Below are 25,361 nucleotides of genomic sequence, written 5' to 3'. Positions count from 1 at the left end.
TTCAAAGGCATCAAGCATTTGCTGCTTGAGTCCAGCTTGATGGGCGAGTTTGATGTTTCACCATTAGAGCAAGGCAAAAGATGGACCCAAACTAAGAGTGGAGGGAAACACATGCATGTGTGTTGGGACTCCAAAGCTTAACAGGAATTCTCTTTAACAGTCACACTTTAGACAAAAGGAGGAGGAGGAATTTGGGAATGAGATTAACAATGGGGACCTGAAACTTGTCACCAAAAAAACCCCAAAACATCATGTTCACACACACACAAAAAAGAGCCCCTGTTGATTGTCCTGAACAATTCCTTCTTTTAAAGCTTGCACACCACCACCAGTAGAATAAAACACCATACACAGCTCTCGCTCTTCATATAACCTTCAAGAATTTTAACTAAGCAGGTTTAAAAATATTTAACTTGCTCATGAAATTGCCACAAGGATACTTGATAGCCACAAATCTTTGCTAGTGATTTCACAAACCAGTGTCCACTAGAGAAAGATTTGAAACCTCAGCTTCACAGCCTGTGGGAAAACACTGCCTCACGCTTCGCTGCAAGCCAAGGGCATTGCAATATGGGGCAGAAGAGAGCAAATCCCTGATGCAGTCATTTGGGTTTCTATTCAAATCCCATGCAGATTTTTGTTCATACAAACCTTTGGTAGCCCAGAGAAGGTGCAAAGAGGTAGCTTGTTTCAGTAAGGACAAACTCTAGCAGTATTTCAGACCATTTTAGATAGTTAATGGGGTGCTTTCTTATCACCAAAAAGACATTTTTATTAAAGCAATACAAGTTCTGGCAGCTGAAAGGACATAAGTATCACTCAGAACAAGCAATTCTACTTTCTATTCCATCACTTCTTTGATGTTGTCAGATTGAATTTCTTAAAGATCCTTTGGCTGTTTCACTCCATGGAAGATTTAGATGTTTTAGTAGGAACCGTTGATTTTCCACATATGGATAACATTGCTTTGGTGCTCGTGAACTTGCCGAGCAGCCTCTGCCAGCTCTTGCTAATCCAGACTAGAGGACTAAGGATGGGATCCATTCAGTTCCACCATTAAGATGTGACTAGATGGCAAGTGAAAGGCCGTACCTGATGTGGAAGGATGATCAATGCCAGTTTTGGCCAGAATAATGGAGAGGGGGGAAAAAAGTTATTTATTTGTTTAGCTATGTGGTCTTCTCCCTCTGTCTCTTTCTACATGAAGGACACCAAGGTGCTGGAGCAGGTCCAGCCAAGAGCAACAAAGCTGCTGAATGGCCTAGAGCACAAGGCCTGTGTGGAGCACCTGAGGGAACGGTGGTTGTTTAGTCTGGAGAAAAGGTGGCTGAGGGGAGACTTTCTCACTCTTTGTAACTACCTATAAGGAGGTTATGGCAAGGTGGGTATTGGTCTCTTCTCCCTAGTAATAAGTGATACGACCTCATGGGTAGGTTTAGGTTGGATATCAGAAACATCTTCACTAAAAGGCTCCCCAGGGAGGTGGCTGAATTCCCACCTCTGGACACGTTTAGAAGGTGCAGAGGTGTGGTGCTGAAGGATTTGGTTTAGCACCAAAGTTGGTAGTTAGCTAACGGTGGGACTCAAAGACCTTAAAGGTCTTTTGCAACTGAAGTGATTTTACAATGCCCAATGCCCCTAGCAGAAGACAGAAATAAAGGAGCTGTTTCAGTATCACCTGACTATGCCTTCAGGTCAGTGCTATGGACCTTGAGCAACTCCATCACAGAGGCACAACCAGATCACTCAGCTCATACACTGGAAAACCAGAGAGGAAATAAACATGTTGCTGTTCAACCACCTTCCCTGAAGACAGTTAGCAACACTGACTGGGGTAGGTGATGGAGCTACCTGCACAACATGATACTTTGCCATTCCAGTTATCTCCAGCTCCACCTTTCTTGCCTGCTAGGTGTTGTATCTTTAAGTCAGCCTCTACTACCAACCTCTCCTCATTCCGTAACACCCTCAGGCTCTGTAGAAGTTTGGAGTGTTCCCAGGCTGCTACACCCTTAGTTCTTGCACTCCCTGTCTTTCACTCAAACACCACACAATTTGTACCCTGGCTTTCTGGCTGAGTCACACCACATGCTTTGGCCAATTTAAACCAGTCATGGACAGCCTGGCTGCCCACTACGTATGTTAAATGGCCAGATGGCCACCAACTGTCACCTGCCAGTCATGCTAATTACCATGAACTAAGGGAGACTTTCTTTGACTTGCTTTGAGGGATTGACTTCTCCATGACTCACACAACAAATGACTCTACTGCTGCAGCAAGTTTAAATGAAACCAGTTCACAGGTTTCTGATTGTGAAGATGGTATTTTAATCCCTTTTCCTCTGAAAGGGGTAAGAAAATAAACTGGGTTTGCATTACATTTATGCTGTCCTTCAGTTAGATGAACATTAGCAAACTACTTGACTTTTCAGGATATCAGGGAGTGACAGGACTAGCAGGAATGGAACAAAGCTGGAGATGGGTAGGTTCAGGCTGGATGTGAGGAAGAAGTTCTTCAGCATGAGAGTGGTGAGAGCCTGGAATGGGTTGCCCAGGGAGGTGGCTGAGGCTCCATCCCTGGAAGTGTTTTAGGCCAGGCTAGATGGGGCTCTGGGCAGCCTGATCCAGGGTAGGGTTTCCTGCCCATGGCAGGGGGGTTGGAACTAGATGATTCTTGTGGTCCCTTCCAACCTTGACCAACTCTATGACTCTATGATACTTCTTCAGTAAGCTCAGAATAGAAGACTAAGCTACCTAAAGAAGGCACAGGTTGAGAAGAGGATCAAGATGATTTTTCATAAGGAAAAATCTCATCTTCTACAAGGCAAAAACCTCTTCCAATACTGAAGAAAAAATGGCATCTCCTAACACAGAGCTAATACTAAAAAGATCAACTTCAAATGTCTTCCTTTTGTGTAATTAAATTTGTTATGGTGTTTTCATTGATGTACTACACTTGAGGAGTGTTTTACTAAGGATTGCTGTTGAAACACTATGGGCAATGCTGGAAGATGAGGTGAACATGATTTAACCAGGCTATCATTACTCATAAGTGATGATGTGTAGCTAATTCTTTTATTTGCTTGGTCTGAATCAACAGAAGTAAGCCAGTCCAATTTAATTCAAAATCCAAGTAACAAATTGCTACAACTTGAGCAATAATTTAGCATCACTAGAAAAAAACCAACAACCCAAAAATAGATTATTCCTTTTTTAATGCTAAAAGTGGTTTCCTTCAGTTGATTTCATCAAGAAATTGTTCTCATGAAAAAAAACCCTACTAAACTGAAATCAAAAACATGCAGTGTGTGGCTCCTTGATCAGCTAGAATCTGCAAGAATAAAATCCCACTGCTTGATTCTGCATCTCTGTTTCCAAACCAGAAAGTAGACACCACCCTGAAAACACGAACAAACATCACACCAAGCAGAAGCAAATTAAAACCACACAACGCCCATCCTCAGGTGATGGCTTGTCACAGTCTCACTACTTCAGACAGCATAAAATACAACACAAATAAAGTTGGTCTTGATTAAAATAGGCCTGGATAATTTGGGTTCTATATAAATGTCTTTCTAGGAGAAGCACCTCTGAGTCCTGGTAGGAAACAGGTTCATTATGAGATGGCAATGTGCATTGGTGGCCAATGGTCTCCTGGGCTGCATTAAGTTGACTGTGGTCAACAGGTTAAGGGAGGTTCTCCTCCACCTCTACTCTGCTGTAGTCAGGCCACATCTGGAGTATTGTTTCCAGTTCTGTGCTCCCCACTTCAAGAGACAGAGAACCACTGGAAAGCATCCAGCGGCTAAAAGATGTTGAGGGGGGCTGGAGCATTTCTGTGATGAGGATAAGGGACCTGGGGCTATTTAGCCTGGAGAAGCGCAGACAGAGATGATCTTCTCAGTCCATACCCATATTTAAAGGGTGTGAGGGTCAAGAGATGGGGCCAGGCCCTTTGTAGTGATGCCCAGCAATAGGACAAATGGGCATAAACTACAACACAGGAACACCTGAACATGACGAAAAACTTCTTTCCTCTGAGTGTGCCAGAAACCTAGAGCAGGCTGTCCAGAGAGGCTGGAGAGTCTCCTTCTCCAGAGAGATTCCAAACCCACCTGGGTAGCTTGCTGCAGGTGACCCTACTAAAGCAGGGGAGGGCTGGACTAGATGGCTACCAGAGGTCCCTTCTGACTAATACAAGTTGCTTGAAATGAACAAATGGAACAGGTTCAAAACTGCCTTTGGCTCTGAGGTTAAATTAATTCCTTTGAGTGGTGGTGTGAAGTGGCAACAGAAAGGGCAATACTTCGAAACATAATAAAGAATGTAACACTCATTTAACATTTTCACATGCTTTGTGCTTTTATGGAACCTGCAGACAATATTGGTTTGTATGTTTTTAGCTAATTTTTGAGGTCAAGCTGAGCTTTTTTCCTCCTGCATTGAGAGCTTTTCATGTAATAAATGATTTATTTCAGAGGTACTGAACAGAAGGCATTACATTCTGTTCTAGCCCAGGACAGGTGATCTTTTCCTCAGACTAATCCTCACCCCAGAGGTTTTCCAAGACAACAAACTGTACATTAGAAAAAAGGTAAGAGTTGTAAACTACTGATGAAAATGCACCCATTTGAACAACCTTCAGAAACAAATCTCAAGCCTCGATGTGTTCCTCTGTAACCTGCTCAAGGCAAACCTGCTTTAGAAGGAGGACTGAACTAGATCATCTCCAGAGGTTCTTTCCAACCCTCACTATTCTGTGAAATCAGGACTGTTTTCTTTCCAGGTGACTGTCTTTCTTGCATGTTAAACCTGTAGGAATACCAGAGAGCCTCTCTGGACCTCTAAAAGGGCACCATAGCCTCCAGCAACCAGGTCCTCTCAGAAGGCAAGGCAGAAGTGACTGCTGCTTATGTCAGCCGAGTCCCCAGATGATTCAGGCAAGAGGAGACAGACACACCTAAGCTTCAAAGCATGAAAGCAGGGTTCCTACTGTTTAGTCTAGTTCTCAGGCTTTGGAAAAGCATATATGAGCTTGTTTCAACCAAGAACTGCCATCTGCAGAAGTAGAGTTAATCTACTCCTCCTGGCAGCTGAAAGGGCACCTCTGCTGTTCGAGGTGGCCCAAAGAAGGTGGATGCTACTTTGTGTCCTCAGTGATGCTCAATCAGTTCATAATCCAAGGAGCAGGAGGTTGTTTCCTGACTGAAAGTCAGGGGAATAGGGGAAGAGTTGCTGTGGCAGAATCACCATCCCTGGGTGGAATTAGAAGACATGTAGATGTGGTGCCGAGGGATACGGTTTAGTGGTGGAGTTGGCAACGTCAGGTTAATGGTTGGACTAGACCTTAAAGGTCTTTTCCAACCTACATGATTTGAGGATAATTAAGGTTTATAAAGGCCCAATAACATACACAACATAATTCAGGCTAAATCAGCAAAATGAGTGCTTACCTAATTCCCAAACTGCCTTGATTTACTTCTGATTAAGGACAAAGTCTAATAAAAGCATTTTAAGAAACTAACATGTAGGAGCAAAATGGTCAGTTCCAAGATTTCATCCTGTTTTAAACCATTATCTCTTAGCATTGTGTGTTCTCCACCACTTTACCAGCTTCACACAGCAGCAATGGCCATGTTTTATCAACCTCTCCATTTTCAAAGCTTCTTAGATCCTACCCAGCATATTCTCAATATGTGGAAAATAATGGTTTAAACATCTCTTTGTCAACAAAACTTCTCACCTATAAGGCAGTCATTCATTGTGAAGAAATTATTTGGTAAGTTTTAGCACATTTCATAGCAAGAATTCACATTAGTAGCATCTCCATACCAGAATTTGTTGTTACCTCTGTCATCTCCAGCAGACCCTGGCTACCATTTGCTGGCTCAGCTGCCAGCCTTGTGGTCACACGTTTCCAAACAGGGACAGATGATGGGTGAAGACATGCCACTAACATTGAAGTGTTAGGTGACTGGTGATACCAGAGATGAAGCAGCAGTTAACTCAGAGGGAAGCAAGACAGACACATGGTGTGACAGACAGTTGATGGTGACCTGCCAAGAGGAGTTAGTAGCTGAATTCATTGCGTCCATATAGTTAAGGACGAGAAACCACCAGAACATCCCAGAAGTGTAACAAACCAACACATTTAGAGTTTTCTTACCCCCTTTTATGGATTGTTAGCAGCTTTAACAGTTTAGCTACAATGCCAGTTCTGCATCAGGCACTGTTAATAACCCAAAGCTAAGCTTCTGTGTAGTAGTTATATAAGATTAATGTATAGAAGGTAGCTGGCTTATTCTCTCATAGCAATGTTTATGTATTGCACTACTCTGAAAAACAAAAGAGCTTTTAAGCTAAATGATTTTTAAACAATAACAATAGTTTTAATCACTGACATGGAGAATCACAGTGAGGAAACACCTGACCTACTCCAGAAAGGAGAAGCTCAGCTTAGACTTTGAGCTGCTCTCTGTAGCAGGACTTGGGCACCAGTTCAGGTGCATATGTGATCATTTCAATTCTTAGTGCTGTTTAGAGTGGATATGATATACTTAACTCTTGAATGCTCTTCACTTGCAAGTTATTAAACATGTCAAAGAAACAGCATTGCCTGTACCAAGGTTCAGAAAAACAGTTTAGAAAATATTTCAGAGTTTTATAACTGTTAACACAGTTCAGAAAATCAACCCCCAAAGTCTACTTCTGTAGTGTCTATGTAACACTTTTGTCACCTTTCGTTGTTTGTACAACTCCTAATCTGTTTCTTGTGTAGGTGATGTCATCCTTCTAGGCAAACCCACTGAGGCCTCAAGGATGCACTGACATTTCAGCAATTAAATTCACATCCTATTTCTAACTTTATCCTTCTCCTCTTTCACCCTCATGAAAATCTAAAAGCTGTTTGGGTTTTGCTTAAGTCTAGTGGGAACAGAGGAGAAGAGGAATAGAGCAAGAGCTAAACCAGCTTATAACAGTTAATAGTATTAGACAAGCATATTAATCCATGCCAGAACATAAAAATTAAAACATACTGCTGGTTGCATGTTTGTTTTACTTACCAGATTTGTAATCTAATTTTCTTTCCTCTTAGCTCTACTGTTTTGATTTTAAAATCAACACCTATAAATAAAATACAGTGAACAGAAAAGGAGGAATAAGAAGCAAAAGTAATGAGGGTTCAAAGGGGTACTTTTTGTTGTTGGTTTTGTTTTGTTTTTTCCCTATATCAACTTGTAACAGTCTGAACAAGCAGAAGGGTTTACACCACTATGGGTCACCTCAGGGACATCATGGGGACTTGATAACCACTCTATATTCCGTGAGCCACACAGTTTGGCAGCATCACAGCATAAACCTTCTGCTTTGTGCAACACTTCCAGCAGCAGCTAAACCCAGCAAAACAACACAACGACAGGCACAAAATGTTTGTTTTTCCCCTTTTCACCTCAGACTGTCAAGGACAAGCCTGCTGCTATACCTCCAGCCGGCACAGGTGCCCTGGAGGCACGGAGCAAAACCAGTCCCTCCACATCAGTTTTGCAGCCCGTGAAGTGGGAACCAGACACACCTGGTTTCCAGCCTGGATGGTTAGCATCTGGAAAGTGCTTTAGTAGAAGTGCTGGAGCTGTTTTAGATAGAGGCTTGTCAGCACTTTGACTCCTAATTCCAGCAAATATTTATTAGCATACAGCTTAGATTTAGAGATTTGTAACGTTTCATTTTCAACTGCTTGGTACTTTTATCCAGCATCTCAAAACTCCAGCCACATTTGGAATGTGTACCCAGTATCAAGGACAGAACCACAAAGACCTTGCTACACAGAAAGATTTTACTTCTATTAAACAATGCTGGTCATCAACACATTAAGACAAACTGTGGTCAAACAACACCTAGATACAAAGATTATCACCTCCCCTACAAGAGTATTTCAGGGTATAAATGGCCTACAGCATAACAGCATTTGTAGAGGTGCTGATTTCAGTTGAGATTGAGTTAGTTTTCTTCATTTTACTATACATTTGTATGAAGTTTTTTTTCTTCAGCTCTTCCTTCTGAATGCCACTTCTCCTAACACTGCTAAATCAAAGAGGGGGAAATAATAGACAACAGAACATAAACTCATACAGAAATGCAGGAGTGTTGGAAATGCTTTTGCTATTTCACGTGCAACTGCATACCAAGGACTAAGATCAAAGAGAGGAGATTAAAAAATTATTTTCTCTAGCAAAAAATATTCCTTTTTCCTAATGTTTGCCCTTGGTTGCATCCAAGTGCCCTTGCTGACAGAGTCAGTCAAGACTGGATTGCAACTCTGACAGAAAGGACTTTCTGCAAAGCTTTTAAAACTCCTGAAAATTTAGATGGGGGGGGGGGGAAGTACATTTTACATCCTAAAAAGCAGCTATATATTGTTGGCTCAGTGTTTATTCCAAAGGGCTTCTAAAGGCAGATATATCTGCCAAGCTGTTGGTATAAGGAAACAGAGCAAGGCAAATTTCAATGGGATCTAGGCATCCTCAGCACGTTTGCAGATGACACCACACTGTGCGGTGTGCTCAACACACTGTAGGGGAAGGATGTCATCCAGGGGACCAGATTGAGAGGTGGGCCTGTGTGAACCCTCATGAAGTTCCACAAGGCCAAGTGCAAGGTTCTGTACCTGAATTAGGTCAATCCCAAGTACAAACACAGGCTGGGTGGAGAATGGATAGAAAGCAGTGCTGAGGAGAACTTGGAGGTGCTGGCTGGTAAGAAGCTCAACATGAGCTGTCAATACGTGCCCATAGCCCAGAAAGCCAACTGTGTCCTGGGCTGCATCCAAAGCAGCGTGGGCAGCAGGTGGAGGGAGGGCATGCTGCCCCTCTGCTCTCCTGAGACCCCATTGGCAGTGCTGGGTCCAGCTCTAGAGCCCTCAACACAAGAAGGACATGGAACTGTTATTGTTAGAGTGGGTCCAAAGCTGGGCCAAGAAGATGATCAGAGTGCTGGAGCACCTCTGCTGTAAGGACAGGCAGAGAGAGCTGGAGTTGTCTGGTCTTGAGAAGGCTCTGAGTGGGCCTTATGGCAGCCCTCCAGTATTTGAAGAGTGATACAGGAGAGGGACTTCTGACAAAGGCACGGACTGACAGACCAGGGGGCAATGGCTTCAAACTGGAAACTGAGATTAGACATTAGGAAGAAATTCTTTCCCATGAGGGTGGTGAGGCACTGGAACAGGTTACATAGAGAAGCTGTGGAGGCTCCAAGCCTGAAAGTATTCAAAGACAGGTTGGATGGAGCCTTGAACAGCCAGGTCTAGTAGGAGGAGTCCCTGCCCACAGCAGGGGCTTTGTAACTAGACAATCTTTGTGGTCCCTCCCAACTCCAACCATTCTATGAAATGAAGTAGGAAGGAGTCTCCATGCTCAAAGACGATGTTGAAATAAGAATGCTGTTGACATTCTTTATTTCAAAGGCAGACCTTTCTATTAACCACCTCAAAGTCACACTATGAAACATTTTCCTACCGTTCAATTCTGCTGTGAACAAAGCAAACCAGTAACAGCTTGGGAAAAGCCCATTCTTCTCCAGAACTGTTTGAATCATTTAACACTAAAAGTTCAGCTCACCAGAGCTAAGCAAAGGTTGCTTGACTGCTTTTCATAATTAGTAACGCTCTGCAGGCATCAGCACAATACTGAAAGCTTCATGTCTGCTAGTGCTGAAGGAAAAAAAAAACCTGGCAGCTTTCCTTCTGCACATGAAGAAACAAATTCCTGAGCCTGTCAGGTTTCATTACTGTGTTCCACCACAGACCTGGCCAAAGGTAGTGCTTAAAGAGTTTCCATACAAATTAGTAATTTAATTAAAACAACAACAAGATAATTTGTTTTCCACTTCCATTTCAAGCATCATCTTGAATGATGAAAAAGTTGGACATAAATTATTTGGTTTGATTAATGACAATGGAAATAAATACCTAAATTAAAGAGTTTGCTGTCTGTACAATGGCTCCAGCTATCAAAAACACCAGGGAAAACTTCATAGCCTCTGAAAGTCAATCAGCATAGTAACTCTTTCCACTATTAAGGATTACAAACATTTACTAACCCACCACAACAGGGATTTGGACAACTGCACATTTCTACTCACTAAGCCAGTCTTAAGACATTCCTCATATTTGCAGTTGTAGAACAGAATACTTGGACCAAGTGCTAAAAACTCCCATTCTCCAGCAAGATGGTTGCAAACAGCTTTTGAAAAGCTTGTCTGTTTAGCACAGGATAGAGAAGGTGTGAAGCCTGCTTGTAGAAGATGGTGGGGGGTTTAGAGCAGTCATACTACAGCAGTATTTGATAAACTCTTTAAACTACTTGCTTTCACAAACATTTAATGTACAGCTCCTCTAAGCAAGGTATGAGTTGCTCAATCTTCATAGAATGGTTTGGGTTTGAAGGGACCTTCAAAGGTCATCTAAGTACAAACCCCCTACATTAGGCAGGGACACCTTTAACTAGATCAGGTTGCTCAGAGCCCTGTCTAACCTGACCTGAAATGTTCCCAGGATTGAGGCTTCTGCAACCAAATGACTGCTTGAACAGCTTCAACCACCTTAGTTGTGGTGAGTCCTAGCTGTGTGTGAGACTTGTGCCAGTGTCTCAACATCCTTAGTGGAAAAAAAATCTTCACTGTATCTAGTCTAATTGTCACTCTTCTAGTTTAAAATCATCAACCTTTGTCCTGTCACAACAGGCCCTGCTAAAAGGTCTGTGTAGCCTCAGCTTTCTGATCAACTCCTTTAAATAGTGAAAGGCCACAGTAGTGTCTCTACAGAACCGTCTCCTCTCCAGGCTGAACACCACCAACTCCCTCAGCCTGCCTTCACAGCAGAGGGCTTCCAGCTTTCTTATCACTGCTGTAGCCTCCTCTGGCTCCACTCTAACAGGTCCATGTCCCTCCTGTGCTGACTCCAGAGCTGGACCCAGAACTGCAAGTAAGGTCTCACCAGAATGGAGTAAATGGGCAAAATCCCCTTAGCCCATGCTGCTGGCGATGGAGCCCAGGATGTGACTGACCCTCTTAGTCTTGCTAAACCTGCTTCTAAGACCTGTTAAGCACAAGCAAATGATCAGAATTCTGCAAAGTTTTGTGGTGTCTGTAATGACTCTGGTACTCCTTGTGCAGTCAGATCCCAAAACACAACTAACACCCTGAAGTCAGATCCCAAAACACAACTAACACCCAAGGTTAATAAACTTGGGCATTCAGAGACTGCTCCAGCCTTGAAGCTGTGGAGCTGCACAGAGCAGTGTGCTTCAATGTGAGCACTGACCAACAGCATTTAGTAGCCCTGGCACAACATGCTGCTAGCACTCTATATGCTCCTCAACACATACCTCCAGCTACAGCAGGTATCCCCTAAAAACAAGTCAACAACAGCTAACAGAAGCCACTTGAGCACCTTGTGTCCTTTGTTACACAAACAGAACTGAGGGCACAGATTTATGTATAGTCCAATAGACCAGAAGAATCAATAATTGCTGTTGACAACTGCATGAGATCCAAACTACACACAGAAAGGGTTTTAAAAGGTTCTCCAGCTACTGCAATGTTGTCAGAGCACTCCTGGCATACATGCTACCTGGTTTGTGTTTCAAATGCCTGCTGGCTAATTTATTGTCAATGAAAACCCAAATGAATGCATGCCACTGAGCCATGTGCTTATGGTTGTACCCTTTCTCATGTCACAGTGATGTAAAGGCAACCAAGACCTACCACAATCTCCCCTCCCTTTAGGGTGGCCTTTTCTCTATAAATAAGGCTCACCTGGACCACAGGCAGTCAATGTATTCAGTTTTTCTACAATTAATCTGCTCATGCCATGAGTAAATGCTGATGACAACTTTCCTTCTTATGAGCTAAAAGCTGAGCATTTGGATGTCAGATTGGATCTTCATTCTTCTCTGGAAAGGCCTTTTTCAGGAATCCAAACACATATCCCATTGATATATAAGAATTAACAAAAAAGGCCCAAAACTTCAGATCACAAAATGGTAGGAGTTGGAAGGGACCTCTGGAGGTCATCTAGTCATAGAATGGTTCAGGTTGGAAAGGACCTCAAAGATCATTCAGTTCCAAGCCCCTGCCACAGGCAGGGACACCTCCTAGCAGAACAAGTTGCTCAAGGCCTCGTCCAACCTGGCCTTGAACATCTCCAGGGAGAGAGCAGCCACAACCTCCCTGGGCAACCTGTGCCAGTGTCTCACAACCCTCACTGCAAAGAACTTCTTCCTAACATCTAGTTTACATCTCCTCTCTGCCAGTTTAAACCCATTATTCCTGGTCCTATCATTACAAGGTCTTGTAAATAGTACCTCCCCAGCCCTCCTGTAGCCCACTTCAGATACTAGAAGGCAACTACAAGGTCTCCTTGAAGCCTTCTCTTCTCTATGCTTAAGAGCCCCAACTCTTGTAGCCTGTTGTCATAGGAGAGGTACTCCAGTCCTCTGATCATTTCTGTGGCCCTCCTCAGGACTCGTCCAATGTCCCTGCTAAAGCAGGGTCACCCACAGCAGGTTGCCTGGGATGGCATTATCCAGATAAGTTTGGAATCTCCCCAGAGACTCCATGACCTCTCTGGGCAGCCTGCTCCAGGGCTACAGAATCTTCACAGGAAAGAAATGTTTTCTCATGCTTAGGTGGAGCTTGCTGTGTTCCAATTTGCATCACCCAGTGCTCCTTGTCCTGCCACTGGGCACCACTGAAAAGAGTCTGGTCCCATCTTCTTGATGCTCTGCCCTTTAGCTATTGATGATGAGGGGACTGGTAAGGAAAGGCTGTAATACCTGGGGCTGTTTAGGTTGGAAAAGAGTAGACTAAGATATCTTCTCAATGCTTAGCAATAAAGTTTGGGGGGGGGGGGGGGCAAGCAGATGGGGCCAGACTCTTTGTCACTGGTGCTCAGCGACAGGACAGCAGGCAATAGGTTTAAACTTGAACCACCTGAACATGAGGAAAAACTTCTTTCCTGACAGTTTACCAGAGACCTGGAGCAAGCTTCCCAGAGAGATTGTGAAGTCTCCTTCTCTGGAGAGATTACAAACCTGCCTGGACATTGCATTCTCAGGCAACCTGCTGTGGGTGACCCTGCTTTCACAGAGGGTTGGCCCAGATGATTTCCAGAGGTCCCTTCCAACTCCCATCATGCTGGGATTCTGTGATTAAAAATACACTTCATACAAAGGAGAACATCTATTCCAATATGTGCCCAACGGAAACAACACTTTTTTTTCCCAGGGAAAACAGAATGCTGGTAGAATAGAAGGGGGTTTTAGAGAGTATTAAAGACACAGCTCAGCGAACTGCCTGCATGGCTTTCAAAAATAAACAGCCTTAAAAGAAAGAGAACAGGCACTCAAAATAGAAGTGCACTAATGAAGTTCTAGATAAGGGCAAGTCAGTGAGGGTGACGTTCTTGTCACTGAACCAAACCTGAAGCTGTTCCAAACTTCAAACTGAAATCCAATAAAAATTAAGTTTTGCCTGGAAAAGATTATATTAATTTTTCACCCCAAAGAGGAAGTCAAAATTATCTCCTAAAGCACAAATGGAAAAACACAGAACTGGGCCTCACCTCCCTCTTTAAAAGGATTTGTTTAGAAGTAAAACAAATAGCAAAAGAAAACTTCTCACCATGCATTTTACATCTGCATTTTCAGTAGCATTATTATTTTTTGCTTAAGTGGCAGAAAAGGGAAGTTGAAACTGTTCTGCTTAAGGCACAGAGAGTGACCTTTTGGTGGCCAAGATTTCCTGAGAGTGAAGTTAAAGGAAGGACTGGGGAAACAGATGCAAATAGAGCACACAAAAAAATATCCTCCTCTAACTAAAATCAATCCCCACAGATCCAATTTTCAGAGGCTTCCAAGTGATTTGTATCTGAACAATAAAATCAGGGGAAAATAATCAGGCCACTTTTAAAGAATACAGTTTAAAAATTCAGAGGTTATATACTAATTAAGCATCAGAGGAGATATACAGCTCAAAGCCTACCACAGTTGATGTAATTTGGACATCTGACAGCATTATACAGCCAAATTGTCTTACTTCCACTACCACTGATGACTTGAGGTGGTATTGAGGATTGAGGTCACACGCTCCTCCAGGCAAGAACCACCTTCGTTAGCCTTGGTCTGTAACTAAATACAACATTTACACCCATCCAGAAGCTGCTACAATCAATGGGAAGATGTTCAAGATCTTTGATACTTGTTTCTACCAAGGGAGAGGAAGGAAGTAAAATAAAAAAGCACATGATGGGGGGAAGGGATGACTGCAAAAACTGCTTCAAGGGATAAAAACAAACCCAAGTCCACTGTACCTTAATTTTATTGAAGCTGTAGGACATGCAGTAAATCTTAACACCCTCAAGTGGAAATACCTTTTTCAAACTGTGTGCTATAAAGATTTTAAGAAGATATTTGGAATTATTAAGTCTTAGTCAGACATGAAGCAGCCTGAGGATTATTTTAGAGGCAGGTAAAGTACGCTGGGCATAAAGCTTCAGTGTGTAATTCCAGACTGATTAACACACAGACATCTGAGACTGCTTGCCTAAAATAAAAGTGTACCCATAGCTCAACTGGCAACTGTGCTACAGACCAGAACGAAACAGATACACCAACAACAGGAGGAAAAGAAAACAAAACAAATATATATATACACATGGAGGGACTAAATTCTGGAGGTGTAATGAAAACGAGTTCTAAGGAAACTGCCAATGATTTTTAAGTCAGTTTCTCAACACCTCAGATGTTTGGTACTTCCAAACTCAGTGGGAATGGAGGAAGTTGAAATTTCTTGATATTTTTTGTATAAAACATAAAATGTAGGGGGTTTGATACTGTTTAGAGTAGTAAATTCAAAGCATGCACCAAAACTGTGAGAAACAGAATAAGCCAGAAGGGAGCTTGGAAGGAATAAGGCACTCTGTGCCTTCACAAAAAAAGCTTCTTTTCAATACTCCTGATTACAGAACAGGAAAACAGTGAGCTACAACTACCTCACCTAAAAGAAAATAAACTTATTTCATGAGCAGCACTCTTCCAGATATTAAAAAGGCAGAATCGACTTCAAAATGAGACTGAAGTTAGTATTTGGTTTGGGTCTCATTTCCCACTCCTTGGGATATCAGAAAAAATAGGTTGTAGAAGTGTGGGTATTGAATGGGAATATTCACCCTCCTTTTTCTTTAAGGACAGCCAAGTGAAGAGACTTAATAAGGACTTCATGATCTTTGTGATGAAGTGCACTACAAAATGTGTCTCTTCCATGTTGTGGTATACCTAAACCTGCAATTATTCTGCATAGTGCACAAATTATTTCCTGTGAAATCAACATTTAAGCTCCCTGCAAGAAATATGAAAATCCAGAACCCAGCATTCTAGGGCCCTACTTTCTCTTTCCCTTTGCTAATGACATGTTCAGCTGTTCACAGCAAAGACGGAGTCTGACAGCTGCATTCCACTCCCCTTGCAAACTGAACTGTGCTCCACACTGTTCAAGTGGCCTCTTCACTTGGGCTGTTGCTTTAATCCTGTCATCTCATATACGTTCTGACCAGGGAATATGAGGTGCTTTGGCACCTCTGCAGTGCTGATAAAATCCAGGGCCTGAACCTCCTGAAGTTCAACGAGAGCAAGCATAGAGTCCTGCACCCAAGAAGGAACACCCCTCTGTGCCATTACAGGTGCGGGGGTGATCTGCTGGAAAGCAGCTCTGCAAAGAAGGGTCTGGGAGTGCTGGTGGACAAAATTCACCATGAACCAGCAATGCACTCCTGAGACTAAAAAGTCCAATGTTATCCTGGGGTGCATGAACAAGGGTGTGCCCAGCAAGCTGGGGGAGGTTCTCCTCCCCTTTTACTCTGCCCTAGTCAGGTCACATATGGACTGTTTGCTCCAGTTCTGTGCTCCCTACATCAAGAAAAACAGGCACAACCAGAGAGAGTCCATCAGAGCCTACAAAGATAAAGAAGCTCCAGTCACCTCAACATCAAGTAGAGGCTGAGACACCAGAGGCTATTTAGCCTGGAGAAAAGCAGAGTGGAAGAGGCTCATATCAATTCTGATCAATACCTAAAGGAAGAGCATCAAGAGAATGGTGCCAGGCTCTTTTCAGTGGTGCCCAGTGATAGGGCAAGAGGCAACAGGCACAAACTGGAACTCAGGAAGTTTCATGTAGACGTCAGGATAAACCTTTTTCCTGTGAGAATGCCAAAGCACTGGATCAAGCTACCTAGAGAGGTTGTGGAGTCTCTGTGAAGACCTTTAAAACCCACCAGGACACAATCCTGGGCAACCTGCTCTGTGTGACCATCCTTTAGCAGTGTGTTCGGATTAGATGTCTGGAGGTCCCTTCCAAGCCCTACCATTCTATCAGCTGAAATGTACAAATGAAGAAAACAAAGTCAATTGCAAATTTAATCTTCTTCACATCTTGATAATTAAAACCTTCACAAAATCCTCTTCCTGAGCTCTGACAATTTATAGTTTCCTGCTTTATACACCACCTTTTTCTATTTTAGAATATAATTTTGTTACCTTATGAGAATTCAAACAACTATGCACATTACATCAAATGCTGTAAAACGTGGAACTTGACATATCCAAGGCAAAACATGACTTACATCTGACAACACTGTTCACAAAGGTAAAAAGCAGCTTCCATGGCACACCAGCTTCTGTTCCAAGTTGCATTCCCTAAACTTATGGCTATAGAAATGAAGACATTCAAGGAAGGGTCTTACACACTCCTTAAGGTTTTCCCAAATATAAAACTGCTTTCAGTGTGAATTTCCAGCCTCCTGCTCTCCTCTACCTGTATTATCTATTCTATTTGTAGTAACTGCAGCATATGGTTAATGAGGGATTTGTTTTACTTGCAGTATTATTAAAGTAGATACTAGGAAGAAATTCTTCCCCATGAGGGTGGTGAAGCACTGGAACAGGCTGCCAGAAGTTGTGGAGAGTCCAAACGTGGAAGTGTTCAAAGTCAGATTGGATGGAGCCTTGAGCAAGCTGGTCTAGTAGGAGGTGTCCCTGCTGATAGCAGGGTGGTTGGAATTAGATGACCTTTAAGGTCCTTTCCAATTCAAACCATTCTGTTATTGTCAAAAAGCCAATATATTAAGAACAGATGTGTATTAACACCTTGGACATGAGAAGATAATAATTCAGTTATCACAAAAAAATATTTCTAGCTAATCAAAAGTGTCATCATTTTTTTTGTGCAACAGTAAAGGTGTCTCAATCTAAGTGCAGACCTGATTTGGGGTACAATGTCTCCTACAAAACTCTTTAAATGGGTCTAAGGAAGAAATGTTTTAGGCTGAGGGTGACAAAACAGTGGCCCAGGTTGCCTGGAGAGGTGGAAGATGCCCCATCTCTGGAAACATTCCAGGTCAGGTTGGACTGGGCTCTGAGCAATCTGATGTTGCAGATGTCCCTGCTGACTGCAGGGGAAGTTGAACTTTTCAAGGTCCCTTCCCAGCCAAAACGTTCTCTGATTTCTGTTACATCTGAACACTACTTCATGATGCCATAAACCAAGAAAATTCTATTTCTACCCATTCTCCTTTCTCCCCATTCCAACTAAATTTTCAGTTCCATCTTGTAGAAGGGGAAAAGAAATCTTTAGAGGAAAAACTAAAATGAATAATGCTTGTCAGAAAGAACTCACAGGTGGATACCAGCATGGCAAAAAGTGAAATGTTCTTTTACTCAGGATGTTTACCTGAGAATCTGATGTAGATTGTTCTTCATCTGAGATTATGCCAAATTACCAATTTTGACATTGTTAGGGCAATTTACTGAGAAAAGGTTTTTTAAATGGTTAATAATCCACATACTACGTTTATAAATGCTTGACAGAATAGTGATGAGGAAAGTAAAAAATTGAGGAGCAACTTAAAGGGTGGTTCTGAAAAATGACCAAGTGATACTTTTAAAAGGAACAATTATGCCACACAACAAGCTTATGGGAAGGGAACTTTTATGTTTTCAGTCCACTGTTCTAAAGATATAGAACGAGGAAAGGTTCTGAATAGGAACAGTATTCCTGAACATATGTATATATACATGTAATTTTATATATCCTATATATGCATACATATGTTAAAAGTGAAGATGCCTTACTTAAGATTGCTGTGAGAAAAGATAAAACTGAAGTTTTCACCTTTATCATTAATTGATGGACATGACTCTATTAACCTAATGAGTTCCAAACTTTCACAACATCAACCACTTCACAGTAAGATCAAAGTTAGGTGACACAAGGTCAAAGAGCATTTCTGGGAAGTCAAAGGAGCCTTACATAGCAGTACATTTGCATGTCACTGATCTGGTTCTCACAGGCTACAATTAGTACTGAATCACAGGTCACAGCATTCACATCCTGATCCACAACAATCCTTCCCATTCCAGGTTTAGCAGAGTAGCTCTCCCTATGATTTTGCTTGTAAATCAGGAGAGAAGCAATCTTAAGACTTTACTACAAGCAGTAGTCTCCTCTGAACAGCTGCTAAAAGGATACAGCAATGCACATGGCACCCAAGCTGCTCTGATACTATCAAAGGCAAGGCCTCTCTCTTGGGATGCTTTCAGACCTGGTGGAAAAGAGATGAAGGATAAAGCAAGGCCGCAGAACTTGTACCATTAAAAAAACAACCAAGAAGCTCAACTTGATCTGAGGGAGCAGGAGAGTCAGCTGCCTGAGAAGTGAGTCAGTGCTGGGCTTCAGTTTTGGGTGAGCAGGAACCTCAGGTTTAGAGATTACAACCTGGAGAGAAGCATAATGCCTGCAGCTAAAAGAGATGGATGGGAAGTGCTCCGAGTAGAGGAGTTGTGGAGATCTGGGCTCCTCAATTCAAGAAAGATGTTGAGGTGCTGGAACATGTCCAGAGAAGGGCAACAAAGCTGGTGAGGGGCCTGGAGCACAAATCCTATGAGGAGAGGTTGAGGGAGCTGGGCCTGTTTAGCCTGGAGAAGAGGAGGCTCAGGGGTGATCTTATTACTGTCTACAACTACCTGAAGGGGCATTGTAGCCAGGTGGGGGTTGGCCTCTTCTCCCAGGCAACCAGCAACAGAACAAGGGGACACAGTCTCAAGTTGTGCCAGGGTAGGTATAGGCTGGATGTTAGGAAGAAGTTCTTCACAGAGAGAGTGATTTCCCATTGGAATGGGCTGCCCAGGGAGGTGGTGGAGGCACCGTCCCTGGGGGTGTTCAAGAAAAGACTGGATGAGGCACTCAGTGCCATGGTCTGGTCGACTGGATAGGGCTGGGTGATAGGTTGGACTGGATGATCTTGGAGGTCTCTTCCAACCTGGTTGATTCTATGATTCTATGATCTGTCATGGAAGAAAACCAGCAGAAAAGCCAGGGAGAAGCTAAACCAGCTGGAGACTTTTTACAAAGGCATGTAGTGACAGGATGAGAGGCAAAGGCTTCGAACTGGAAGCAGCTCGATATAGATTAGACATTAAGAAATTCTTCCCAATAAAGGTGGTGAGGTATTGGAACAGGTTGCCCAGAGAAGTTGTGCAAGTGTTCCAGACCTGCAAGTGATACAAGGCAGGCTGGATTGGAGCCTTGACCAAGCGGGTCTAGTGGGAGGTGTTCCCCATGGCAGGTGGGTTGGAACTTGCTGACCTTTAAGGACCCTTCCAACTCAAATCGTTCCATGAGACTATAAGATTTGGCTGATGCAGGTAGGACAGACAACTATGAGACTGAGCAGTGACTGGACTGACACTGGGAAGGGAATCCAGGCCTTTCACTATTAAATACAGTGACTGATGAAGAGAGTGCAAGACAGAACCATTTTTTAAAGCCAATGTATAAATTACAACATCACCACCACAGATATCTGAATTATGATGCATTTCCCTGGGCATAAAAACAACTTGGGATGAAGTAAGGAGGGGGGAAGAAGCAAAAGCAAGCACTCTTCCTTCACCACTCATTTGTCAATCATCTCACACGAGTATCTATCCACTACCTCTGGGAAATCATGCTCTTTCATGCTGAATTTGGTTTTTAATTGTCAAGGGCCTGCAAAACCTCAAACTGATAGTTTTGCATTCTGCTCCTGTGTAAATAGTGCAGGTGGATGAGGGTCAGGCAGCAAATCATAAATGGAGATCAAATTTTACTTTAAAATATATGCTTAAGCTTGCTGGCAAAGCTAGTATGATGCAAATATTACTCTTCTACAAGCACTACTTCATTATGGAAGTTATCTTAGCTACTCTGGATTTAACACTGGCACAAAGAGAGTCATTTTACATCCTTGTGTTTGTAAACTATTTCTTTGCCTCACCAACCAATAAAAACAAGTTATAACCTAAAAGTAAGAATCATAGAATCAGTCAGGGTTGGAAGGGACCACAAGGATCATCCAGTTCCAACCCCCCTGCCATGGGCAGGGACACCATACCCTACATCAGGCTGGCCAGAACCTCATCCAGCCTGGCCTTAAACACCTCCAGGGACAGGGCCTCAACTAGCTCCCTGGGCAACCCATTCCAGCCTTTCACTACTCTTATGGTGAAGAACTTCCTCCTCATGTCCAGTCTGAACCTACCCATCTACCACCCAGCACATAAAAACTGGAAACAGCAACATCTATTCCTCATCTGACACCAATCACATGCAAAACAAAATTAAAAATCAGTAAATATTTGAGCATATTGAGCACTCTCAGTACTATGTAAACAGCAGATGAAGCAGACACAATATTCTATGCAACTAGCAGCCCAAAATAAATACATCAAAAGAATTTTAGATCAACAGCAGCACATCGTGTGCCGCGCTGAAATCTGCCAAGCTATTTTTGAATGCTTTCAAAGAACTTCAGCGTCGGAGATGAGGCTGAAGACGTGGTGATGTGATTTTATTACAGACTTGACTTTACCAATCTGGCAGTGTAGTCTTCTTAAATTAGCATTAAAATCCTGTGTCTTCCTTAATGGAATCCACACCACTCCTGCTCAGCAGAAACACTCCGCTTTTCAATGACACAGCGTTATGGGAATTTGTCAGCGGCCATACTGGACCTTCTTCCCAGCAGTGGGGCTGTACCCCAGTGGCACTGACAGCTGCACAGCTACACAACAGGGATCTGTTTGCCCTGAGCATTCCCAATGAAAACCATTAAAAAAATAATGATGGAACTTGACTACCAAGGTTCAAAAAGGGCATTTTCTTCCCCTTTAAGTGCGGCTCAAGAGAGGGAAGGTGAATACTGACTGCTGACATAAAACAAGTTCATAAAAGCACAACAGCTTTGAAAAACATGATTCCTCTCACAAAAGTTGCCCTGAAGCCAGGAAGAATTTAAGAGCCTGGCTCCAAATCAACATCTTTTATACTTTCTCTTGTCTTAAGCAACACAGAGTGCCAGAATTCAGGGATTTTTATCGTATAGTGCTTGAAAAGGTAGTTTCAGCTGCTGAAGGTACAGGCAGGACTTGTAGGGTACACAAATCAGAGTTTTCAGAGCTCAATTCATCATCACATCTGTGAATGCAAGTATTTATTGTTACAGAAGTAACGCAGGTATAAGAGACCTCCTTGCTCTCTACAACTACCTGAAAGAAGGCTGGAGCCAGTAGGGAATTGTCTCCTCTCCTAGGAGGCAAGTGATAAGACAGGAGAAAATGGCCTCAAGTTACACCAGGGGAGGCTTAGATGAGATATTAGGAAACATTTCTTCACCAAAAGGGTGGTTGGGCCTGGGAACAGGACGCCCAGGGCTGTGGTGGGGTCTTCATTCCTGGAGGTGTTCAGAAGACCTGTGGTGCTGAAGGACATGATTCAGTGGTGACCTGGCTGGCTGGGTTCATGTTTGGACTTGACAATCTTGGAGGTTTTTTCCAACTTTAATGATTCTATAACTATCCTAAACCAGCACTCAACAACTTCTGGGGCATTTGCAGTTCTTCCACTGTTGGGGAAGAGCCTTGAGCAGCCTGCACGCTTCCATGAAAAAGGTTAAGGTGTTAAATGTTGTTGTTTGGCTTGTACTTCTACAGGTTTAGTATAAAATCAAGGTTGAGAGCATTAATATGAAGGAGGTAAACATACATATTTAGCATCCCATTTAAAACACATTTAGCTTTCCTAATATAAGGTAGGCACAGCAAATGTTTGGACTTTTCAAACAGCATCTCAAGGTATTTACAGTTTAGCTACCTCCCTCTGAAACTGGACCAGTCACAGGGTTTTCAACAGTGATTCAAAACACATTCTCTGTCCCCTTGTAGCTCTTGAAAGCCACTGCAGTAAGTGGTGGCAATGAAGAAGCCTGATGATTTCAGCTCTCAAAGTCTAACCTCATGTTGTTTTGGAGCTTGGGCTGCTTTCAATCTGTATGAAACGTAAACAGCAGAGGTTACTTTTTCAAGCTCTACAGTGCAGCCAAGGGATCTGGGGGAATCTCAGCAGCTCTCAAGTTTAGTCAGAGGACCTTGAAAGAATGCCATTACTGTCAGCTCTTTCTACATGCATTTTGGCACAAGTGAATTCCCTGCACTGCTTTATGTTGGCACACTTTATGTATCAAACATTACGTAATCTTCTGTCTAACAGCACACCATCGCTTATTTCCTGTTTCTTTGCCAAAATAAGGAAGCTTCTTTGCATCAATCGCTGTCTCAGTTATCTAGGAAATCAGTTTTGCTTACAAAGCACCAGACTGGAAGTCTGGACCGGGGGTCTAGAATACCATTTCCCAAGTTTAGATCAGGAAACTAAACCTACTGATGGAGGCCAGCCTTGCAGGAACTCTCAATGTTGGTCAACACAAAGAAGATGTGAGCTCAAAACAAGTTCCAAACAATACCTAGACTTGAAGAAGTCATAAAGAAAGCACTCCAATATTAGTTCCATCTCCTCAATTGGACTATACACTTAATTAAATCTGCCCATCTACAGAAGCCACCAGCATTTCTTCCTTGCGCCAGGTCACTTGAGGATTAATGCCTTTAATGTGTTACTAACTTCTACGAGGTTATCAACTTCAAACCAAAAACACATCAACACTAAGAGTGATCTGCACTACCAGACCAGACCTGGAATCTAAGACAACCTTGGAAAGAATGATAAACTACTGATACAATACACATTAGCTTTCAGCTAGGAGTAACTGTGTCTTATCATAGGAAGATAGTTTTGAATAGCAATAATTCAGGTTCCAAAGGGCAATACAACTACTTTCCATCAGATGCTCTAAGTTTCCTCACATTCCAAGCTACAATTAACCTAAGCACACATATTTTCCCATGACACAGACTTAACAACCTCCTTGCTGCCATACTCAAGGAGTTCAACTCCAAGGACAAGACGCCAGCAACGACGCAGACTAACCAGCTTGTTTTCCTACCTTTACACATCTGTGTATTAGAAGACAGCAGGCACTAAATTACCTCACGACTTGCACGGGTGAGTAAACCATGAATAAGAGGCTACTACAAAACTAGGAGGTGGCTCTCCAGTTAGTTGTGCGAGGAGCAAAACACACAGCGTGCTCAAGAGGTACTACTCTTTGAGGAACATTAAATTCCTCAGCTCTAACATCACAAGGGGGAACCATCAATCTGGGATTAATCACACCATGGTCTGGAAGAGTATTTTACATCACATCGACTACACTGAAAACACACAGGGCAACTTTTCAACTTCCAGAGTACTTCTGTTTCCCTACACACAACATCTAAGACTTGAGCACAGTTACCATGTTTTGCCAACCACCCCTACCTGGTTTTAAAGTGGGGGTTTTGTTAGTAAGACTTGAGCCGGGCACCCAACACCGTCCCCAAACTTGCGAAGGGAACTGGGACCTCTGTGACCTTTCCATCAAAAGTTGGGAAGTTTGGCACCAAGGAGCTCTCTCAACATAAACCCCACGAACTTCCCACACGGATGAGGAACGCAGCCAGGGCAAAGCAACCCTGCTATGAGGCTGGGTGGGAAGCGGACTGGCACTGGGACCACCACATATCCCAGACAGGAGACGAAGCCTGGGAGGCCCCCGAGGGGAAAGCCTGGAGCCGGCATGTGGGGAAGGGGCCCACACTTGGGGGAAGGCAGGAGAGGGGCCAGGGCAGGCGGCTGCCACACCGAGCCCCATCTATCTACGGCCAGGCCCCTGCAGCAGGGTGGGCACGGCGAGCACCGGGACGGGGCCAGCCCCCCTCCCCCGGGACGGGACGGGGCGCGGCCGGACGGGCTCTCTTACCCACGGTGGACTTGCAGGCCTCGCAGAAGGTGTCGTCGGTGAAGCGCTCCATGAGGCTGGTCTTGCCCACCCCCCGCGACCCGATGATGATCACCTGCAGCTTAAAGTCGGCCGGGCGCGGCGGCTGCTTCCTGCGGCGGGCCTGTCCCCCGGAGAGAGCCGGCGAACCCCCAGCGGAACCCGTCCCGAGGTCCAACCCGCCGCCCCCCCAACCTGCGCTGCGGCAGCCCCGAGCCCGGCTCCATCAGCGACGCATGCGGCGCCGCGCTGGCGCCCCGCGCTCCCTCCCCGCCACCAGCACCGGCGGCTGAGAGGCAGAGGGAAGGAAGGAACAGCAGCGAGGACGAGCTACGTCCGCTGCCTCCCGGCCCTGCGCTCGGCCCACCCCGACAGAACGGCAGCAGCAACAGGAACGGGAACTGCGCCGCCGCCACAGCCGCCGCCGCCGCCGGGAGCGACGCGCCCAAGCCTGCGCCGGGCCGGGCTGCGCAGCGCCCTCTACAGCGCCGGAGCCGCGGCCCGCGCCGCAGTGCCGAGGGCGGGGAACGACCTCTCGCTCGTCCGTCCTTCCGTCCCGTCCGTCCTTCCGTCCTGCCCGCCCCGCCTGTCCGGCTTTTGCTTGTGTGGGGCGGGCGGCCTCCCCCTGACAGGGCTGGGAGAGCGGCCGAAGCGGTGCATCAGCGCCTTACAGACCGGCAGAGTGGTTTGGGTGGGAAGAGACCTCTAAAGGTCATTTAGTCCAACTCCTCTGCATTGGGCAGGGACATCTGCGTCTGGATTAGATTGCTCAGAACCCTAAACCACCTGAACTGAGTATTACCACGGATGCGGCATTCTCCGCCTTTCTGGGCCACCTGTGTCAGCACCCTCAGTGTGATAACTTTATTCCTTCTAGTCTAAATCTCCCCCTTAAGTTAAAACCACCGTCCCTTGTGCTGTCACAACAGGCCCTGCTAAAAAGCCTGTCCCCAGCTTTCTGAGTGACATCTCGTAGTGATTAAAGGCCATAAGAAGGCCTCCCAGGAGCCTTCTCTTCTCCAAGCTGAACAAGTGCAGCTTTCTCAGCCTGTCCTCGCAGCAG

General features: G+C 44.2%; 1 protein-coding gene across 1 annotated transcript in view; it reads right to left on the bottom strand.

Moving 5' to 3' along the window:
- Positions 1-24,756, bottom strand: part of RAB12 (RAB12, member RAS oncogene family) — a 32,917-nt gene extending 8,161 nt beyond the window's left edge. The window contains 3 exon segments of the mRNA XM_064150191.1: positions 7,065-7,125; positions 24,281-24,488; positions 24,490-24,756. Coding sequence (XP_064006261.1) covers positions 7,065-7,125; positions 24,281-24,488; positions 24,490-24,525 — 305 coding nt within the window. The 5' untranslated portion in view covers positions 24,526-24,756.
- Positions 24,757-25,361: the final 605 nt, after the last annotated feature.

This window comes from Pogoniulus pusillus, chromosome 10, assembly GCF_015220805.1.
Source record: "Pogoniulus pusillus isolate bPogPus1 chromosome 10, bPogPus1.pri, whole genome shotgun sequence".
Taxonomy (NCBI): Eukaryota; Metazoa; Chordata; class Aves; order Piciformes; family Lybiidae; genus Pogoniulus; species Pogoniulus pusillus.
The sequence above is the reverse complement of the archived record's forward strand: the minus strand, read 5'-3'. Positions and strand labels throughout refer to the sequence as shown.